This window comes from Agelaius tricolor, unplaced genomic scaffold (genome assembly GCF_023055355.1).
Source record: "Agelaius tricolor isolate 1412-34295 unplaced genomic scaffold, bAgeTri1.0.p SCAF_7, whole genome shotgun sequence".
Lineage (NCBI taxonomy): Eukaryota > Metazoa > Chordata > Aves > Passeriformes > Icteridae > Agelaius > Agelaius tricolor.
The window spans coordinates 20766591-20787213 of NW_027269267.1; the positions used below are offsets into that span (position 1 = coordinate 20766591).

Sequence of the window (20623 nt, forward strand, 5' to 3'; positions counted from 1 at the left end):
GCACTTTCCCAGTGGCCACAGCCACACCAGCATCACCTACTGCAGTGGGGGTGGCAATGTGGATCTCCATACTGGCACAAAGTACTTTCTACCTAAATGGACAAGTACCTCTCTCAATTTCCTTCTGGCCCCATTAGCTTGGGGCATACACACTCAAGACTGAAATACTAAAGGCCATGTAAAGAATAAGCTGGGCAAAAACCTCCCAGGTCTCATCCCCAGCCTGGACACCCCCAGTCCCCCGAGCAAGACTACAACAGGCTATTCCAACAAACCAGAGAGAGGTAACAGTAATGTGAGCTCTTGCATGAAGGTTAAACCATATACACATACACACATATTAACCTGGGGCCTGCCAGTGGAGTCAGTGAGCATTTACAAAAATGAATCATTATGCATAGATGCCTATCAGAAGAATAACATTTTTGGTTGCCATAAAAAACAACTCCAAATAATTTTCTTCATTTGCCCCATACTCAAGACTTGACTAAATCTGGATAGAGAGATAGCCAATGTTGTATCTCAATAAATGAAAGTGATTTCAATAAACTCAGTGTGTTTGATTTTTATCTGTCTGATTTACAGTTTCTTGAGAACACTTCAGGCCAACCCAAACAGTGCCACGAGATGCTTCAACTTCAAAATCCCAGACTAGATAAGCTTTGCAAAAATGCATTAGCCAACATTTGAAAAATGTATCATTCGTTAAAGACCTGACCTCTGTGCAAAAGTTTCACCATAAAACATAAGCACCGTTATGTAACCAATGATATGTCCTGCACTAACTCACTGGCAAAGGAGAGCAAATGGAGTGGCTGTTTCTGATTTAATTTAAATTCCTTCTCAAGAAATACAAGCTACACTGGAAAAAGGCCTTCATACCTGAGTATGACTCTACCATAAAGTCCTCCCCCTACAAAAACAAACACTCTCAAAATAAAGGCCACAGTTTTGCAGTCCCTTCAAAGAGACCATATGCAGATACTCTGCCAGAAGAGGCAGTCTCCTTCTTAGACACTTTGAGCTTAGTCTTCCTGCTCTTTCCAGCATACTAGCAGTAGGAATTGTACAGCCCCACAGAAAACTGGATCAAGACCTGACCTGGCTTGAAACAGATAACTATGTGGCTTAAAGCAATTAGGAAATACTGTCTTTGCATATGACAAAATCCTGTTTATAGGCACAGCTCTTGCCAATACTTTTTAAGCTATGAACTTCATGCGCTGAAACTATGTTTTCATTGTGTATTTTTCTGGCACGTGGCACACTGGGATCCAAAAGCACTTCTGCAATAATCCATAAATAAAGGGTAGTTTCTTCTATCCAGTATAGTTCTGCTTGAGACAACACAATGCTATGAAGTTAGAATGGGGTTTCCAAGACTGTTGGAAATTCAGGAAAAAAATTGCCGTCTAATGCCACATTTTGACCCATATTGATAAGCACTAACTAATGCATGATGGGTGTCTTCTTTTATTTCAGAAACTTTAAAGGTTCAAAAGCATCAGTTCCCCTAAGAGAAGGCAGGTGGAAGGCAAGTGGGATATGCTAGGCTATCTCAGGTCTCACGAGATACCTGTGTTTAGACAACCATTAAGCCAACCAAGTTTAGCCAACTTAGAATGAAACCTGAGTTCTCTGTGGACTACATCTTGACTCAGGACTTCATTTGCACAGAGATGTCTCCCTTCTGTTACTTATCTCAATCCTCATCAGAGTCCTATATCCTTTTTTTTTCAGAGGGTCCAGGACAACTTAAGCCCTTAAAATGGTTTTACTATTGGAATACTCAGGAGACACTGACAACACAGCACCACAGTTTGGACATGCAATACCAGGGCAATTGTTTCACCCCTGGCTAATTTTCTGATGAACTCTCTATCTGCTTTCACTACTGAGTCAGTACAGCACACACTATCTATCCATCAGCTAGCAACAATGTAACGTATTCCAAAGATGTTATATGAGAGCTTTATGAAAGTACTTAGAAATCTTAAAAGATAAATGCAGAGAATAAAGAACCCTCTAAAGAACCATGATGGCTGTACCCTAAGAGTCATGCCATGAAGAGGCAGAGCATACAAGCCACTACAAAGAAGCAGAGCTGTCCACTGCCTTGGTCTGAAGAGGCAGATGATGGCAACCAGCATCCAAGAAACACTACTGAAGCAAACGGTCCTAAACCAAAGCACGTGTTAAGATGAAAAGAATAATGAATACTGAATGATGAGGGAATGCTTTCTCTCTCTCAAGGGAGAAAAATGGCCTGTCAGAACACAACTGAAGGTACAAAACTAGTAAGATATTTCACAAAGTATATCCCACAGCACATCACTGGTACGCTACAACCTGTTTATCATGGTGCGAGTGTTGGTTCTTCGATTCTGTCTCTGAAAGCCTGTTAACATTATCTGTGCCTCAGTGGCAGCTATCTGTTTAGTCAGTCACACTAAATACAGCTTAGTTGTTGCACCCAATGTGATAAAGCAAAATGTCACTCTACCTTAACCACCCTTGCATTATCACCTGGCTTTATCACAGAATGAAATACAATAACAGACACTGCTTGCCAGTCCATCGATCCCACCAGAATTTCTCTCCTGTCCTGCCTGCATGGCAACATACACACTGCAATGAGTTTTCCTATCTCATTCTGCCTCTCTAAAAATGTTACCTCTTTCCCCATGAAAATCATAAATAAATAAATAACAAAGAACATATCCACTCAAATTCTGCAGTAAATAGACAAAGTTATGTTGATGGATGAATGTAGGCCAGTCATGAGTAATAGCAAAAGACACAGGCCCATAACAAAAATAAAACCTGATTAAAATTATATTTCTTACAGCAGCACAGGGGAAGAATCTTGTGGGAAAGGGCAGGGGGAGCGATGCTTTCCTTTCCTTAGTTCAGAAAACAAAAGCCCCTCCTCCATTCTGCTGCACATCAAAAATAAACAATAAAAGGTAATTTTTATGGCTGCATTCTTATTATCTATTGCATGACTCTCCTAGCACGCAGGGGATTACCTGCATGGAATTAAAATTACCTCTACTCAAGTCAGCCAGTTAACGTGTTCAGTACTTACACATTGAATTCAATCATCAGAATATCCCAACAGTATAACGAGAACCATCATATTACACAAATGGCAACCATTGCAGAGACAAAAGACAATATTTTCCAACACTGCTAACAAGGAAATCACAGTCACATTAAAAAAAAGCTCAAAGAAGAATAATTGTTTTGTCAATTTACTAAAAAACCCCCCACATTCCAGTTGCCACTCCTTTGATTTTTTTTTTCATTTAGACTTTTTTGTCCTGATAATGCTGTTGCTATTTTCTTGTTGCTATTACTACTGAAAACAGCTGCTTGCAGCTGAACAAGAATTAGGTAACAGAAGACAAGCTATAAAATGAAACACTTTATGAATAACAACTAGGTCACCTGGGATTCACAGGCATTCTCTCACCAAAAAAGAACACATAGCTAGCTCATCTCTAAAGGAAAAAAAAAAATCCTAAATCAGTTATTTAAATTAATTAGCATGCACACATTTCAATAGCCATCTCTTCACTGAGCCACACTCACCCGCTTGCTTCTGATAGTCACATCCAATTCTCTTAGACTCCCAGCTAACAGCTCCTGCTGCTGTGGAAAGGTCTCTGTGCAAGCCTGTACTCACAGTAACAGGCTTGCCAGGCAAATAACAAGATGAAAAGCTCTCGCACCACCCCTAGCCGAGAGGAACCCTGAGCCTGGCACCCTGAGCCACAACAACGGCACTGCAGCCCTCAGTCCAGAAAACAAGTATTTTCCAAAGGCACTGCCTTCTAATTCCAGTGTGCATGATGCCAACTGTGAAAACAAAAGCTGCTAAAAACAGCGCGTGTGTGCGAGCATATGCACACAGAGCATCTTAGCTGGAATTAACTCACGTTTTCCCCCTGTTCTCCCAACCCATCAGCAAACACAGCAGTCGATTGCACTAAGCAACATAAAATTCTGTACCAAGCATTGCAGCATTGCTAATTTGCTACTGTAGCTTTTGCTGATAGAGGCAGAAGATGCAGCCTATTCTCAAAGACCTGAAGAACAAAAGAAATACTGTATGAATTAACACTGCAAATTTCTGTTCACAACTGACAAAAAATGGTAAATAAGGCACACACTTCTAGCCATTTCTTTCATGCTTTAACACTAAAGACAAGACAATCTTACCAGAATTTACAGCTTTTTACCCATATTCACTGGATATGTGAGCTTTGCATCCCTGCAAATGTGCCAGCCAGTTTGAAAGCCTTGCAGAACTGAATCTGTCTCAACCTCTGTGTCTCATTTACTGTAACACAGAGGATTTTCAAAGCCATGCCTTACAACAGCTGGCTTGTTTTTGCCTGCTTCCTATGATTGACAAGTTCATACAAGCTCTGTCAACTTTAACCTTGATAAGTGAAGGCTTAGTCTGTATTGTATGTTACATCACCAGAAACTTCTGACCTCAGGGAAAAGATCTCAGAGACTTCAAAGCTTTTCCTTTCCCCCACCCTCACCTCCTGGATTTGCTTATTAAAAAAAAAAAAAAAAAAAAAAAACAACAAAAAAAAACCCCCCAAAACTTAAAAGTCCTTTAATTTTTTAAGGGTTTTCATTTGTGAAAATCATGATCTGTGTTTCCACAACTACAGCTCTGCAAGTTTTAACTATTTACAATGATTTTAAAAGATCAGTGTGTCACTAGGTTCCTTTCTGAACAACACTCAAATAACCAAGTCTAATTCTAGAGGAGAGAGTTCATCAACAGCCCTCCAGCCTGAATTTTTTTGCATGTGTTGTGTGCACAGGCGCCCTCTCTTGCAGGAGATTCTGCAGGGAAAGAACTGAATGCTTTCATGCTGCATGAACACATTGCCACCCCCACGCTCCATCTTTAGAAGGCATCATGGCTTTCATCAGAGCAAAGCTCAAGCTCCTTTCAATTTATCTACATTAAAGACTTAATAGAAAAGTTGTGGATAAGGCTTTAATATGTATGAAAAGATAATTTTAAAGATGACCTACTTTAAGAGGAAAATGTTATTTAAAATGTACACAAAACCACATAGAGCAGCTAGATATCCAGTAAATAACTTCCCCTAAAATTTTTCTGCCTATTTGATTTCAACAGAGAGAGAAAATGACTTCAAGAAAAAATTCCAGTTTACATAATACAATACAACTGGTTAACAGACTGCAGCAAGTCTGGCTGGTCCATGCAGAGAAATGGAAGCTATAGCTGCCACATTACTTTTTAGCACAAAACTTCACTCACATTTACTGATATAAACAGTCTCCTGCGTGACAGCAAACCATAACCATGTTGCCTAAGGGCTTATAGCAGAAAGTGAACATTTCACAGGCTAGCTTTTAGTACCAGAACACCATAAAGCCACTCCATATGTCAGAAATGCATGAATTGCTACACTGAGGAGACAAATCAATCACCTATTTCCAATTATGCTTTTCATCAAGTAACTTGAGGGAAAATAAAATCTACAATGAATCAGCACATGATGCTTTTATGACTTTAACCACTGGAGACTATATCTTACATTATCTCTAAATCTCCATACTCAACAGGGTTACATGAAGATAGCTGAATTTCAAGCAATGCAACAAAAAATATCTTTAGATGGTTTTCATTCTAATCCTTTTTCCAGGAAAAGCAGTAAGATCAAACCAGAATACAAAAATGAACTAATGTGTACAAATTTATCTGCTTCTCTCTCCACAAACACTTCTGTGTGTTCTTTCACTCACACTCAAGAAGTTCAGAATAATGTTTAGGACTTCTTCCAGCTACTCATGCTTGGTAACACCTTTAGGGGCAGGGGAGGAAACTTTCCTTAAGAAGAAACCACCCTCCAACACTTCCTTTTATCAGCCCATGATGGCCTCACATACCCCTGGCTGACACTGCATGCACAGGGAGAACAGATGTGCCAGGAGCAATTAAAGCAAAAATAACTTTACTTGGTAGCAAAAGGCTGCAAGTAGAAAAAAGGGATATGTGAGATAAGGGTAGCCACCCTCAAGTTTAGAAACAGGGATTCAAAGTTCACCTAATAAAGGTAGAGGGAGAGTCCACATTTTCAAGGGTGTGGAGAATGCACCAATTGGATGGGGGAGAAACAGGGCTGTATTACTGTAGTAGTGTAAACCAAGCCCAGGTTTTGGAGGCAGTCCAGCACCCATTTACTGAGCTGCTGGTGAGCCCGAGTGGAGCATCCCAGTGATCTGCAGGACGCACACCTGACAGCCGCCGGCTGCCAGCAGAGTGAGGAATGGGGAGGCAGTGGCAGGAGCCTGCAAGTTCCAACAAATTTTTTAGCCACAACCAGCCTCCAAATCCCAAAATAATGCATTTGTGATGCTTATGAAGATGCCCACACATCTCTCAGCTCATCTAGCCTGGAAGTTTTAAAATGGACAACAAGAGGAAGAAAAAGACTACAAGTGGGACAATTTATCATGCAACTTCTGCCTTGATCCTGAGGCATGGGAAGAATCTGGTTCAAAACTTTCCTATTTGAAGAGCTACCTTGTGCCAGTGGCCATATGCATTTAGAGAAATCTTTTTTGAAAGATTAAGAATCCACACAGTGGTATTTAATTTTGAAAAGGACATTTCCATGCATGAGATGAATATTTTTTAAGAGAACAAGCCAGATGGTATAATGCTAAGAGATAACATGCAACTGAAGATACAATATATGAAACTCAGAGGAAATGTGTAACACCTACTGAAACATCCAACCACCGTTCTTCCTTCCCTCTCTTCTGCCCTCCTCCAAAGGTTGGATTAAATAGGAATTAAAAGGAACATCCCCCAGAGAACTTAGGTCCTACTCAAATGAGGAAAATCCAGAACTAACCTAGCAAAGCAGATGCATAAGCAAAATATGGTAAATAAAGAAATTTTAAAACAAAAGCTGAGGTACAAATCCCTAAAAGTGTTAGGATTTAAAAAAAATAGGGGAAAAAAAGCACTTCTTCAAACACAGATATCTGCCAAACAGATTGTAGGGATGAAAGTACAAGAGTAAGAATACAAAGAAAATAAGGCTGCAGCAAAAAATGGACACGGTCTCCCCTTCACAACTCCACAAGCAAGAGCCTTTGCAGGAACTATTTTCAGATGCTGCACACCATTAGGAGTGGGTTGTCATAAGCTACCTGGGCCATATGACAATCACCTGAATCTTCCACAGGAAATTGCTGAACTGGGATCTGTGATGCACAGCCACCCACTCCTGTAATACTTGGACAGCTGCTCGAGCACAGTGACACACTCACTGTTGGGGGAGGGAAGGTGTGAGGGTGCTGAAGAGAAAGAATGAGGGAAAGAGAGCAAGAATAAAAAAAATCTCACTATGAATCTGGAGAACTTCAGAATCATGAACTTAACATCTGAAATAAGCAAAAAAGTAGAAATTTTATTAAGAGATTTAGCAGCTGCACTAATGAGTAAAATCGACAAAGAATAATTTGGGCATGTGTAGAAAAGATATGTCTTGGATGCACTACCAATCTTAGAGTAACTACACATAGGGACAAGAGTGATCTGGATAACAGAGACTGGATTTTCAGATGAGTTAGAAAATTAAATTTAATCTCACCTGAGGCTCTTAAAAATTTGACTCCCATGAGACAGAGTCCTCACTTGTCTCATCACATCATTCACATCAGAACTCATTAGATATAGATGATTCACAAAAGGGGTGAAAAACTAGGTGGCAGCAGTTGCTGCTATGAGGAAATTATTCAGATTTAATAAATGCAAAGTAACCCACAGGAGAGATTTCCCTGTACTTCACCAACCTTTACAATGATGTACAACAAAAATTACTGCTACACAAGAAGGAAAAGCTGAATTTCACAGACTGTTCTAGAAACATACAATCGTTGTACTTCACAGCAGTAAAAAATTAAACCAACCCTAAAATAAAACAAAGCTCAAAGATAGGCAAACCAGCAGAGGCTTGACAAGATACCCAGCTGCATGGCTCCTGGTTTGCCCTGGTTTTCTGTTTGCCCCTCCAAGCATCTGCTGCTGGCTCACATGGAGAAAAAAAACCTGTCTAGGTAGACCTTTGGCCTGCCTTTAAGCATTGACACCCATCAGCTGCCATTGTGCACCAGTGATTCAAGGTTCCACTGTCTCAGAGTGAGATATTTACGTATCTGTTATTAGTCAGTCACATAAACCAGTACACTGAAACTTCATGGCAGTGAAACTTGTACTAATTACAAGCATTCACAGAAACCTAAGGAAGATGAAAGGTTACAGGGGTTTCTCATATATGAATAGATGCTCACTCTCCTCTATATGCACAGGAAGAGCTATAGTAGGTTTTTCCCATTTTCAAACAAAATACAAACTGTTGTGGTGTGTTTAATGCTTGTTCAGTTTTCCCCCCATTGTTCTCTCAGAAGGTCCTGCCCTGTTACCAGTTTGTGTCAATCCCCAAACCCCTCCCCAGTTGTCTTGGTTCTCTTTCTTGTTCCCCACCCCTGGCAGCCTGCCTGTCACTCGACACCCCTGCCTCTTTTTCTAGAGAGTTCGGGCCAGGGTGTCGAGTGATTGGGTTAGGGGCCAGGGTCCCTCCCACAACTGTGTTTGATGGGTTCTCCGATCATGCCAATCCTTAATGTATCCCTCTCTGATTTGCTATCTTTCACTCCTCCCACCCTCTGTAAAACCGAGGCTTTCCCTGCCTTGGGGCTCTCAGCTTCTTCCACCGAAAAACTCCACGTTTCCCTACCAATAAAACCACCCCCCCGAAGAAACTGAGGGTCGCCTCTTCATTTCATCCTGCGACTTCGGAGCTCTCTACTGCGGCCACACGTCCGCAAGGCCTGACATCGCCTTAGGCACAAGCCCCTGACTCCGGGTTGGGGAAGTGCCTGACTGGCTGGAGGTTGGCTGGACACTTATCTAGCCTGGGCGTTTCACTTTCCACTGGCCACCGCTCCAACAAACTTTTAGCAGCCCAGACTGTACTGTGTCATTGCTCTATGTCACACACAATGACAACAAAAAAAAAGGTCTGAGAAATGCCTTAATAATCTGTATCTCATGATAAAGAAATGCTAAGGACATGGACCTGCTGGAGCAAGTCCAGAGGAGTGCCAGGGAGGTGACAGAGGGATGGAACACCTCTCCTGTGAAGACATGATGAGAGAGTTGGAATTGTTCAGCCTGGAGAAGAGAAAGCTCTGTGGACCTTGTTAATACATGCATGAAATGTTTGCCAAAGTAATTTTTCCACTGATTTCTAAGGAAGCAGTTGCACAAGATCATACTATTTCTTCCTCACACAGAAAAGGGAGAAAACATTTTGTTTACATAGCTCTGGTAATGTCTTGGTAAGTCCTTCAATGCCTGAGACTTACTTGTCCTGCAATGTTCAATCAGGAAAAGCAACTCACAGATTGCCTGTTAATTGCAACAATAAATGAGTAATTTATTGTTGACCTCATGAAGGTCAACAAGGCCAAGTGCCAGGTTCTGCCCATGGGTCAGGGCAATCCCAAACAGAAGTTCAGGCTGAGAATGGACCAAGACCAGCCTTGGGAAGAAAGACTTAGGGGTGTTTGTGGACAAAAAGCTCAATAATGAATTGGCAGTGGGCACTACCAGCTCAGAAAGCCAGATGGCTACATCAAAAGCAGTCTGGCCAGCAGGTCAAGGGAGGGGAATTCTCCCCCTCTCCTCTGCTTTTGCAAAACCCCACCTTGATTACTGTATTCAGCTCTAGGGCTCCCAAAAGAAGAAAAATGTGGCCCTGCTGGAATGTGTCCAGAGGAGGGCCACTACTATGACCACAGGACAGGAACATCTCATTGAGGACAAGCTGAGAGAGTTGGGGCCATTCAGCTGGAGAAGAAAAGGCTCCAGGGAGACCTTACAGCACCTTCCAGTACCTTAAGGGGGCTACCAGAAAACTGGAGAGAGACTTTTCACAAAGGCATGAATGATAGGACAAGGGGGAATGGCCTTAACATGGAGGGAGGCAGGTTTAGATTAGGTATTAGAAGGAAACTCTTTACTGTGAGGGTGGTGAGGCACTGGAACAGGTTATCCAGAGAAGCTGTGGACTCCCTGGAGGTGTCAATGACCAGGCTGGATGAGGCTCTGAATAACCTGGTCTAGTGGAAAGCTCCCTGGCCATGGCAGGAGGGTTGGAACCTGATGATTTTTAAGGTCCCTTCCAAACTGAACTATTCTAGGGCTTTATGATTCTTAATAAAGAAGTTTAAAATAGATATGCAACATAATGCTGGCAAAAGTTCTTGTTAACTATTTAAGGAAATGGCCCTTTTGCTACATATAAAAACGAAAAGTGAAAAAGGATATCTGAGATCACAGGCTGCAGAAAATATTTCAACATTTAATAGATGTCAAGTCCAAGAGCATATGCATGTCAAGTGTAGGACCACAGTGTGACTCAACTCTAATTAAACACTGTAAAACACTTTCAATGCTTCAACTATTGTATTTCAGTAGCTCAGTTCCTAGTTAAGCTGATCCTAACACTGTATATTGGTACTTTGTTAATTTCTTTGACATCACAGTAAAAGAAACCCAAATAAAATGTAGAATTTAAAATTTCTGGAGTTAGGAAAAACTGTAGTTTCTAAGAATCTTTCCAATGAATAATTTACACCATCTACCATTGTCTAAGGAAATGAGGAAACTAATTTGTCCAAATGTGTATTGTGGATTGTTGGGGTTTTTTTCCCCACTGTTAATCAGTCCTCATAGATATGTAAACCCCAACCCCTATAATTGTCACAAATCAGAAAAAGCTAAGAGAAATAACTATCAATATACATGTATATTATATATGTCTGTATATATATACACACAAATATCCACATATGCATGATACAGATAAACACAGACACAAATGGATGACTGGTAATTTTTAAATTCTTTTCCATCTCACTCAGTTCAGAAGACATAAGATCAGTCATATTCCTGTGCTGCTGAAAGTCCTCCTCCTTCCTTGCACAATAATTTGCTGCTCCTCTTGGTGAGTATGGAGCCTAGATATTCACCAGGTGTTGAAAAATCTTCTTTGTAAAGAGTCTAATAAAAAACTTAGGAACATGTCTATAGGCTCCTGTTTCTGGATTATCAAAGATTTTTCTAGAACATTATACTTGGGCATTTAGGACAACTTAAGCATTAAGAAATTATTTTTATTTTGGTTTTGTATTGTAAAGGTTGTTCCTCTGTCTTCAAGAGCTCAACTCAAATAGGAGTAACTACTAAGGTATGAAAACACTGAAAATGTTTTACAGTGTTTAATTAGAGTTGAGTCACACTGTGGTCCTACACTTAACATGCATATGCTCTTGGACTTGACATCTATTAAATGTTGAAATATATTCTGCAGCCTGTGATCTCAGATATCCTTTTTCACTTTTTGAAGTTATGTAACTTTAATAGACATCACAGGAACAAATTAATAGAGCTAGTAGTCAAATGTTCTTAGAAAGTAAATAATGGCAATGGCTGTAAACATCTCTAGTAGATGGCAATCTTAAGTATTAGATCATAAAGCATGAGTCTTCTGATGCAGAATGACTTATGTGTGCATGTCATACTGCAGGAAGCCAGAGACTACTGGTCAGAGCATTCATTTCCTCCTTTAACTTTTTGAAAGTCTATTTCAGCTTAGAAATTGTGAAGACTTCTATAAGGAAGGTAATTATATAATCAGTTTAAGTAATTTTACAAATGCAGAAAGAGAGACATGTTTAAAGAAACACAGACTTCACATCTGTAAAAAGGTAAGCTTTTGTAACTAATTTGAAATAGAAAGAGGCATAACAAAAATAAAAAGCAGCATTTTTTTTGTTTTACAGATCAGCCAAACTGTATAATACTTTTAAGCTGTCCTAAAGTTAAGAACATCCATAGAATCACAGCAACCCCTCGGTATAAAACACTCATCTCATGTTAGATGACTGCATCCCTTTAAGTTCCTAACAAGAGTGGTTTGGTTCTTCCATAAGAGATGACAATGGCTGCTATGGACCAACAATTTTCTCTTCCTACAAAAGTAATACCCTAAACTATTAAATACTGCAGTTCAGAAGAACATGGTGCAGCTGTTCTAAAAAGGGAGATGAAACAACCTGAATTCACTGGAAGCACTCAGTAACCTCAGAGGGGAAAAACAGAGCTCAAAGATGAAAGAGGTTCACAAACTATCTTCATCAACTCAACACTCACACACCACCCCCTCCCTCCTGCCCCCAATTTTTCATAGTACTGTTAATTTACATTTTACAATTGTGTGCTAAAAAAGAACAACCAAGGAAATACTGTAGCAAAATGCTCAGGAGAAAAAAAAAATCAAACATCTTTATTTTTGTTTGTTTGTTTTTAAAAAGCCATTTGCTGTTACAGTATTCTAACCCTTTTTCATTCTAGAGTCAGTGCATTTTAAAAAACTCATATTTCATATTTCTGAGGAAAATAATCAGGGAAGCTGATTGGTAAATGGTAGCTATTCAAAGTTTATTTCAAGTTAATATTGTTTTCATTTCTCAAAACAACTGAACAGAGGCACCCTGTAGTGTAGGACAGTCTCTAACCTGGAGAAAGCACCCATGGACTCCACAGGTGTCTCTCAGCTTGGGTTCCCGCAAATCTCATGCCCAGAAGTGCAGAAGGGCCACTCCTGTATTCAGCCCCATCACACTGACTTTGGTAGCACAAAGGCCACCACAGCACACAGGTCTCAGTAGCACAGATTAACAGCTGCCAGCTATTTAATCCAAACATAAATTTAAAAATAGAGTATTAAATATGACCATAAGGAAGACCTCAGATTTGGTTACTATTCATGTTCTAGAATATACCCTGAATTAGGTAGATTTGCTAGCCATTTGCAGATTGCTAGATTTTAAAAATAGAAAGCTAAATGCCTTTAGGGCAGCTCATATCATAAAATGATCATAAAATCCATGCCATGAGGCCAGTTCCTTTTGAGCACAAGAATGCCTTGTAAAACAGGAGCACACGGAAATATATATTCTTTCCCATAAGGCAGCTATTCATTATCATGCAGCGGTAGTTCACAACACAGGATTTAAATGCCTAAATGAGGGATTTTAATCAGTTTTTTGAATACAGAAGGCATATCAAGCCTCTGCATATCAATGTTGAGACAAAGAGACCATTTCACAAAACCTTCTGTAATGCACGAAAATAGCCAAATACCACATCTGAAATAGTATGTCAAAATGGGCTCCAGCTGAAAAAAAAGTTACTGCAGCTGGTGCCCAGTCATGTGATTGTTATGGATTCCATGATTATAAAGCAAGAATTGTGCTGCACAAACACTGCTAAAATGCTGGCGTAGGAGTATTATTCACATGCTTTTGTGAATAATGGTAGATGGGAAGCATTTCTCTCGTCCGGAGCTGCCGCCCGCCCACAGCAGCGCGGCCGCTCCCGCATCGTGCCCGCCCCTCCTGCCCTCCCACCTCCCTCTGCCCTCCCCACGGGGCGCGCACACTCCACCCTCGGGGGCTGCTCATCTGGGAATCGCTGCCCTAAGTACAAAGGGCTACCAAACACTACAGAAACAGGGGGTGGTCTCTTCAGCTAAGCCATAAGCAATGCAAAATACAATCATATGAACCCACAAATAAATACTAACTTTTTACAAGGTTTTAGGGTCACAGCTAGAGTGTGTGTTCGCTATAGTTCATAATTTCCTCTCCCTGGAGGGATTAATACCACTTACAGAACTGAGGAAAGCCTACAGAGGTTCTTTTGTCCTATGCATGGGTTCCCTCTGTTATGAAACCCAGAGCTGTCAGACCTGGCAGCAGCAGCATGTGCACAACCTCAGCTGGGCTTCAGAAGCCGCAGAATCAGCGATTGCTGAAATCACTGCTTACACCACATCTGAAATCACTGCTTACACCACATCAGGGCCAGGACGAGGACAACCCTCAGCATGCTAGACCTTTAATGGATTTAAACCACACTGTGCATACAGTCACACCTTTGACAACATCGTATATATATATTAATACATGGATTAACAGAGAAAATCTGAGCTCTTCAAACAGTGAAACAAATTTTACTGTCTTCTATTCATGTGCTGTATTCTGTAAAGCCACAAGAAAGCAAAGACCAATTTACAGTACTGCTGTGTTTCAGCAGCATGCTGTCTTTGCCAAGGATAATACTGGAAATCTCTTTTGGGGAACCCCAGGGCCCCCATCTACCCCCCAAACATCCATAACTATCACACAAATAATTCATGCACACAAGTAAGAATCAACTGCCTTTGAACAAACTATAATATGCTCAACACTAAACAACTGCTTTAAGCTCACACTAGAGTCCCCAAAAATTTCAGTCCCAACGTTAATTCTATCATGCACATTGAACTATTTGGGCAGAAGAAGGGAAATAAGGGAAGAAGGCACTGCAGAAACTCTGAAATCATCACAGCAGAACTTGCAGTTTGAGTCAGGAAAAGATCAGATCACAGAAATTTGTCAAAAAGATTGGTCAAAACCAAATCTTTTAGAGAGAAAAATTAAGAAACACTGTACTTACCTTACAGTGCAGTTCCTCTCATCCAGTTTGTTAATGTTAGAGAAAATACACTCCCCATCTTCCTTTAAATCCTCTGCTTGCCTTCTTACTTCAACTGATACTTCCTAAAAGAGGTTTGTAGTACAAGTAAGAAACCAAGTCATCGTGTTTCAGACTCCCAAAAAATCTGTGATTATGGAACCTCTTATTTGTGGGTTTGCTCTGTTCAAATAGACATGAAGTCAACAGCATAGCATGTTTTAAGCTTGTTTGGTTTTAAGCAGTACAGCGTGCTCTGTGACCTCCTGCGCTGCACTCCCGACCTGGCTGTGCTCGCCTTGCTGCTCTGCTTTGCTGATCTATAGAAGAGCTTAACATTTTTATAAACGTTTGCAACTTCCATTTGGCAAAAACAAAAACAAAACAAAAAAAAGAGGCACAGAAGTTGCAGAAGAGTTGCTCACATTTTAGGAGATGCAAGTATGCACCAGATTGTGAATCCCCATGCAAGTACTTCAGTTTCTCAGTACAACACCAACAGTGCTGTTCCAGAACGTTATTATCTCCCTATCTTCAAACAACCCCACCCAAAGCATAGCTTTGCATTACAAACACTGAACCTACAGGAAATTTAATTGCACATTAGCACTGGAATAATCTGAATCACAACGTCTTTATTTACTTCAGTCTCTTGTAGGCATCTTCAATGCACTTATCACCATATTTTCCAGGTGCCTAAACAGGTGTCTGCTTTTTGCCCCAGGAGGTCTATACTGAACTTAAGAGCACTGACTAATAAACCAGAAATGCATACAGGGAATAGATTATTGCCTGGGTAGGCAATTATTTAATAATTCAGTGAATTTAATTTTCAAAGTAACTTCTAGGTGAATGTTGTCAGTGCTTCCAATCCCTACCCTAGTAAATTATCCACATAGTTAAGTCTGCACATAGAGTTCAAAAAGAATTTTTGCCAAACTTAAAGACACAAAAAACTTATGGAAAGACACTCAACAACTTTCAGAGATCAACATTTTTGTTTCTCTTTGAGCTATTCTCATTCTACTCCATGTCTACACACACACACACAGAGGTGAACTGTGTATGTATGTATACAATGTTTTTATTAAAAGGGGAAAAATACAAAAGAAGTAGTATACAACTGCTTTGCTTCAATTCTATTCCTGCAGAAGGCAAAGTTCAACACAGGTTGAACACACTATGATTCCTTATACATATCAGGCAATCTCATAGTAGCTTGAACAACATCTTTTAACGGAGAACTGAAGAGACTTGGTTTCTCTGTTTACTTCCAGTGTCACCTGCCAACCATTGCCTGGCCCTATTGGTTAAAAATTAACGTAATATTTACTTGCAAGTTGAACAGACTTTTGGCATCTCTCTAAGGAATAAATGTATACATCTTAAATCAAGCAAACTGACATAAAACATTAAGCAGTTTCATTGTTGCTGTGGCTTTAGCATTAATAGGCATATTTGTAATCTCTAAACTTTTTCAGGCAGAAGTCCTATGTAATTTTGCATGAAGCAAGTTTAGAAAAAGAGGAAATCCATGGAAATTATTAGACCATCAAAAATTAGACAAAGTATGTATTATTTACATGTGGAACACTTTTCTTCATAGTTTCAGAGAATTCAAACAGGGAATACAGCCACACCAATGAAAAAATAAGTCTGGGTGAAAATTGCTTTGAACCTTCAAAATCTGTATTGCAAAAAAGAGGGTATTAGCAATTGAATCATATTTTTTTTCTATCCAACTACAACACACGAGAAATTATTTTTATCCAATTGCTCTTGTGCAGCACAAACTTTGATCTTCCTTGTTTTACTTAAGATAGCTACCTATAACATTTACTCCTTTACTGACAAAAGTCAAATACCACTATTACATAGTGTTCCTAAATTGGAAATTGACATAAAAATTCTCTTTTCCCCTCCTTTCCTCTACCACACTAGGCAACTTAAAGGATAATGCAAAAGATACGTGTACCTGTTTGTAGAAATCAGTGGAAGGGGATGATCTAGACCTCTCATGGGAGTATTGGGATTTCCCATGCTGTTCATGGCCTGTATCGAGGATATTATCAGCTGAGTGGTACCTTCCTGAGCCCCTTGGCTCTACTGGCTTCCACTGCTCCTTCCACGATGCCTCATACTCTGCAAAGGTTTCCAGGCGCCGTGGCTGTGCAGATTTCCCAATCCTCTCAGCAGCCCTATTGCTGCTGCTATGGTGGACACTATCTTTTGAAGCATGAGCTGTTTCAGGTCCAACAGAGGCCACCTGATCTCTTCTTTCATACCAGAGCTCCTCTCCCTCTTGTGCTTTCCTATCTGGCCTCTCAGGCTGTCCCTCTGCTAGACCATGGGGACCTGGTTTCTGTGATGATTTTCTAAACGCAGGCTTACTTGTTTCTTCAAAAAATTTCCACCTGTCTGCAAATGAACCCAGGGCTTCTTCTGATACGTTTGGACGGCAATGAGCACGGCGCTCATCCTCTGACATGCCCACCTCGTTCATCTTCTCTGGTTCTGAGTATGACTTCAGTTTTTGCTCCGTTGTGAACCTCTTCCTGGCTCCAATCCGAGAAACGTGATGAGTGCCACTCCCTGTAGGATTTGGTTTGGCTTGTGTAGCCTCAAGGAATCCAGAGGTATCTTCAGAAACCAAAGCCAATACTGAAGAGTTGTAACTACCAGTTTTCCGCTCAGGTGACCTGGGGAGATACTCAGCGGGGCTGGGCTCCAAGTCCCGGCGTTTGAAGGACGTCGCGCTCAGAACCCTGGCCTGGGCTTCCTTCAGGTGATCTTTGTAGGTGCTGGTAAAGTTTGTGTCGGGGGATGTGATGACATTCCCTGTTGAATCTGGTTTCCAGGTCTCACTGCACTCCTCTGTTTCAGATGACCCTACTAGTGTAGCAGTACTTCTACTTTTCTGCAGCTTTGCTCTTCTCATTTGGATCTCATTTCTGAGGGTTGTTGCAAAACGATCACTCCTTCGTGCCTGTTTAGACAGGTGAGTGTCAAATGAGGTCTGTCGTTCTGATACCACTTCTGGGTTGTTGTCAGACTGTTTTTTCCCTTCCTGAGCTAAAGAGTGCAACATTGGCGTCCTCTGAGGAGAAATCTTGCTATTCTCATCTTTCCCCCACCTAAAATCTTTCTGAGCAGATCTGTTTTCAGTGGTAAGGACACAGCCCTTTACATACTCCTGCTGACCATGCCTAGTTTCACTTTCCTCAGAGCTGTTCTCACAGCTTTTCTTTTGTCCAGATTTTTCAGTATGATTAGGTTTTTTAGATTCTTCTACTACAGCACACCTAGCATCTCCCTCTCTGTCCACTGGGTAATGACTACTGTTCTCACACCTTGTCAGTGGAGGTTCAATAGACTGTTGAGGTAGATAGTATTTTGGGTTTGGGGCCATTGTAATAACTGCAGAATTTTCATGAGGTCCAAGTGGCAAATCAGTTCCCACTGCAGGTTTCCAGCTGTCATCCTTGAGTTGTAGTGGCTTTGAGCTTCCCTGAGCAGGCTGTTTTGCTGTCACACAATAATATCGACTTTGTCCAGTGTTGTCCACCTTCTGTTCAGCAGCACTGTTCAAAGAGGAAGTGTTGAGCAGACTGGCTTGGTTTGGACTGTAGCCATGAAAATGATCTGTAGTTAACTCCTGAATGCCACTGTAGGACAGGTAATGTTGCTGATCTTTAGGTGCAGCTAAGGTTCTTGCACTGTGATAAAAGGTGCTTTCATCGCTGTACTGGTGCTGGTGGTGGTACGAGTAAGCCGACTGTGCAAACCTTATGTCGGTGCTGGACAAGGATGGCTGCAGTTTGTTCACAGTTCCTGCATTACTGCTGTACTTGTCACCAGCTGAAGAAAAAGTGTGTTCTGAACTGAGATCGGATTTGTAATTTGAGCTGCTGATCCTCTTGTCACATGCTCTGGAGGGCCGTCGCTGCTGCTCTGCAGTTTCCAAACTCCAGTCACTCCTGGGCTGCGATCGGTTCAGGGCTGTAAAGTGCTGTGTGCTGGCACCCTCTGAGTACACAGGGCCCTGGGCTTTCTCGTGGCCCTTGGTGGCAGCAAAGCTGTCACTACGAAGAGGTGGAGGTGGCGGGGGAGGAGATGAAGACCTCTTTTTATCAGGAACGTACCAGACAGGTCCAAAACTGGATCTTCCTGAGCTAGTGAGCTTGCCATCTGGGTGTTCCTCTGTTCTAGGACTCCTGTTGTTCTCATATTGGATGGGAGCTGGCAAATATCCAGGTTTGTCCTCTGTTCCACTGCTGTCATTCAAAAACTGTCCAGACTTGCTTCCGTGCTTAGCAGTCTCCCAGGGCCCCACTTTGTAAAGCATGTTCTCTGTTGAAGAGGTGTCTGCATTGGACAGAGTGTGGTCAGGGGTGCTAGAACTTGTGGAGAAAGATCCATAGGCTGAATCCCGCTTACTTTGGCTCCCTAGATGATCAATGCTACTATTAGACCTTGCAGAAGAAAGTCTTCCATACTGGGCTACTTGGGGAGTGTGGTCCCAGCTGTCCATACTTCCCAAAGAGCTGAATTGGTCAGAAGTGCGGTATAGACTTGACTGATCCCATGAGTTTGACAAGTCATGAGAAGAACAGCTACTGAAGGAAACAAACAAACAAAAGAAGTGTCAGAATAAATTTTAAAAATGTCCAAAAATGCCACAACATAATTATAACCACCCATTTTAATAACATTGGTTAAATCCATCTGCACAGCAGTTAAAGACAAACAATCTAACAAAACAAAGTTTGAACACTAAGTCAGGGCTCCAACTTGATACTCTTACCACTGATTGAAAGCTTGAAACCTTAGTAACTACCTCAGCTTCCCTATGTAAGTTTGCTAGTAAGTAATATGCATTTATCTCCTTGAATGGTCCCTTTTCCTGTGCAAATTGTTGATTTTGCTGACTTTGCTTTTAGAAAAATTTAGTTTGAGATCCATTAGCTCCCTCTTTCCCAGAAAAAACACCAACTTATTTTTCAGCTTATTTTCCAGGCACCCCAATTCTTCCAGCTGTTAAACTCACGTACTTCCTCTCTTCATCTTTGAAATATGACTCCAAACTTCTTCAGCCCGTGATGTTATTCCCTTGTCAATAAGTTACTCCAATAAAGATACATCCACACCTGCCTATTGGTTTGATGTTTTTAGCAGAGACACACAAAATGCATTTGTCTCAAATACCACCTGCACATGCACCTTAGCAGTGTTGTTTCAAACCACTCTCAAGCTGACACTCTTAAAACAACATTCTATTCCACCCAGTTCCACAACACTGGCAGGAAAACTTCAGGAGGAGATGCCAAAGCTCTGCATGGCCAAACAAACTTCTGACTTACCTTCAAGAATCCTTACTTGCCACCAGTTTTTCCCTACCACTCTTTCCTCTATAAAAACAACATCTTTGACACTGTACTTTCTTCAGGTCTTTTGCTAAGGACACTATTCCAAAATCCTGCTGCTTCTGTTACCTTCCTATCCCATAAGTTTTGTTTCAATTAGTTTCATTTATTTTCTCTCTCACAGTACCCACCTCCTGTCAATCCAACACACTGATGCTGAGATGACAGTCTTGACAATTATTCTCATCACATCTCCCTCTTTGAACTTCACTGGCAGCTCCTCCTGCTTTTATATACCAAATTCAAATTCTTGCCTTTGCATGCAAAGCCCCTTGGTAGAAATCCCAGACTTATTCTACTTCCCTGTAGCTATAATTATATGAAGCATCTATCAAATCTTGTGTAAGACCTGTGAAAGCTAGCAACGAAATTAGATTAATCCACATAAAAAATACCAAGAGTGATACAGGTCTTCTGTAAAAAATATTGCAAAGGTCAACTCAACAGTTCTTTGGAACTCACTATTAACAGAATTGGTTTTTCTCCCCTCTACTACTATAGCCTTTTAAACTTCTTTTCTTATACAACATGGTCAAAAGCAACT

General features: G+C 40.9%; 1 protein-coding gene across 6 annotated transcripts in view; it reads right to left on the reverse strand.

Moving 5' to 3' along the window:
• The window catches only part of SHROOM2 (shroom family member 2), a 117012-nt gene that overhangs the window by 20961 nt on the left and 75428 nt on the right, over window positions 1-20623 (reverse strand). For 4 of the 6 annotated variants that reach the window (XM_071430564.1, XM_071430563.1, XM_071430560.1 and 1 more), the window contains 2 exons: window positions 16632-19272; window positions 14639-14742 (listed from right to left, as the gene is read on the reverse strand). In XM_071430564.1, coding sequence (XP_071286665.1) covers window positions 14639-14742; window positions 16632-19272 — 2745 coding nt within the window. The remainder of the gene's footprint in view (window positions 1-14638; window positions 14743-16631; window positions 19273-20623) is intronic. The other 2 variants (XM_071430565.1, XM_071430561.1) reach the window with 1 other exon arrangement.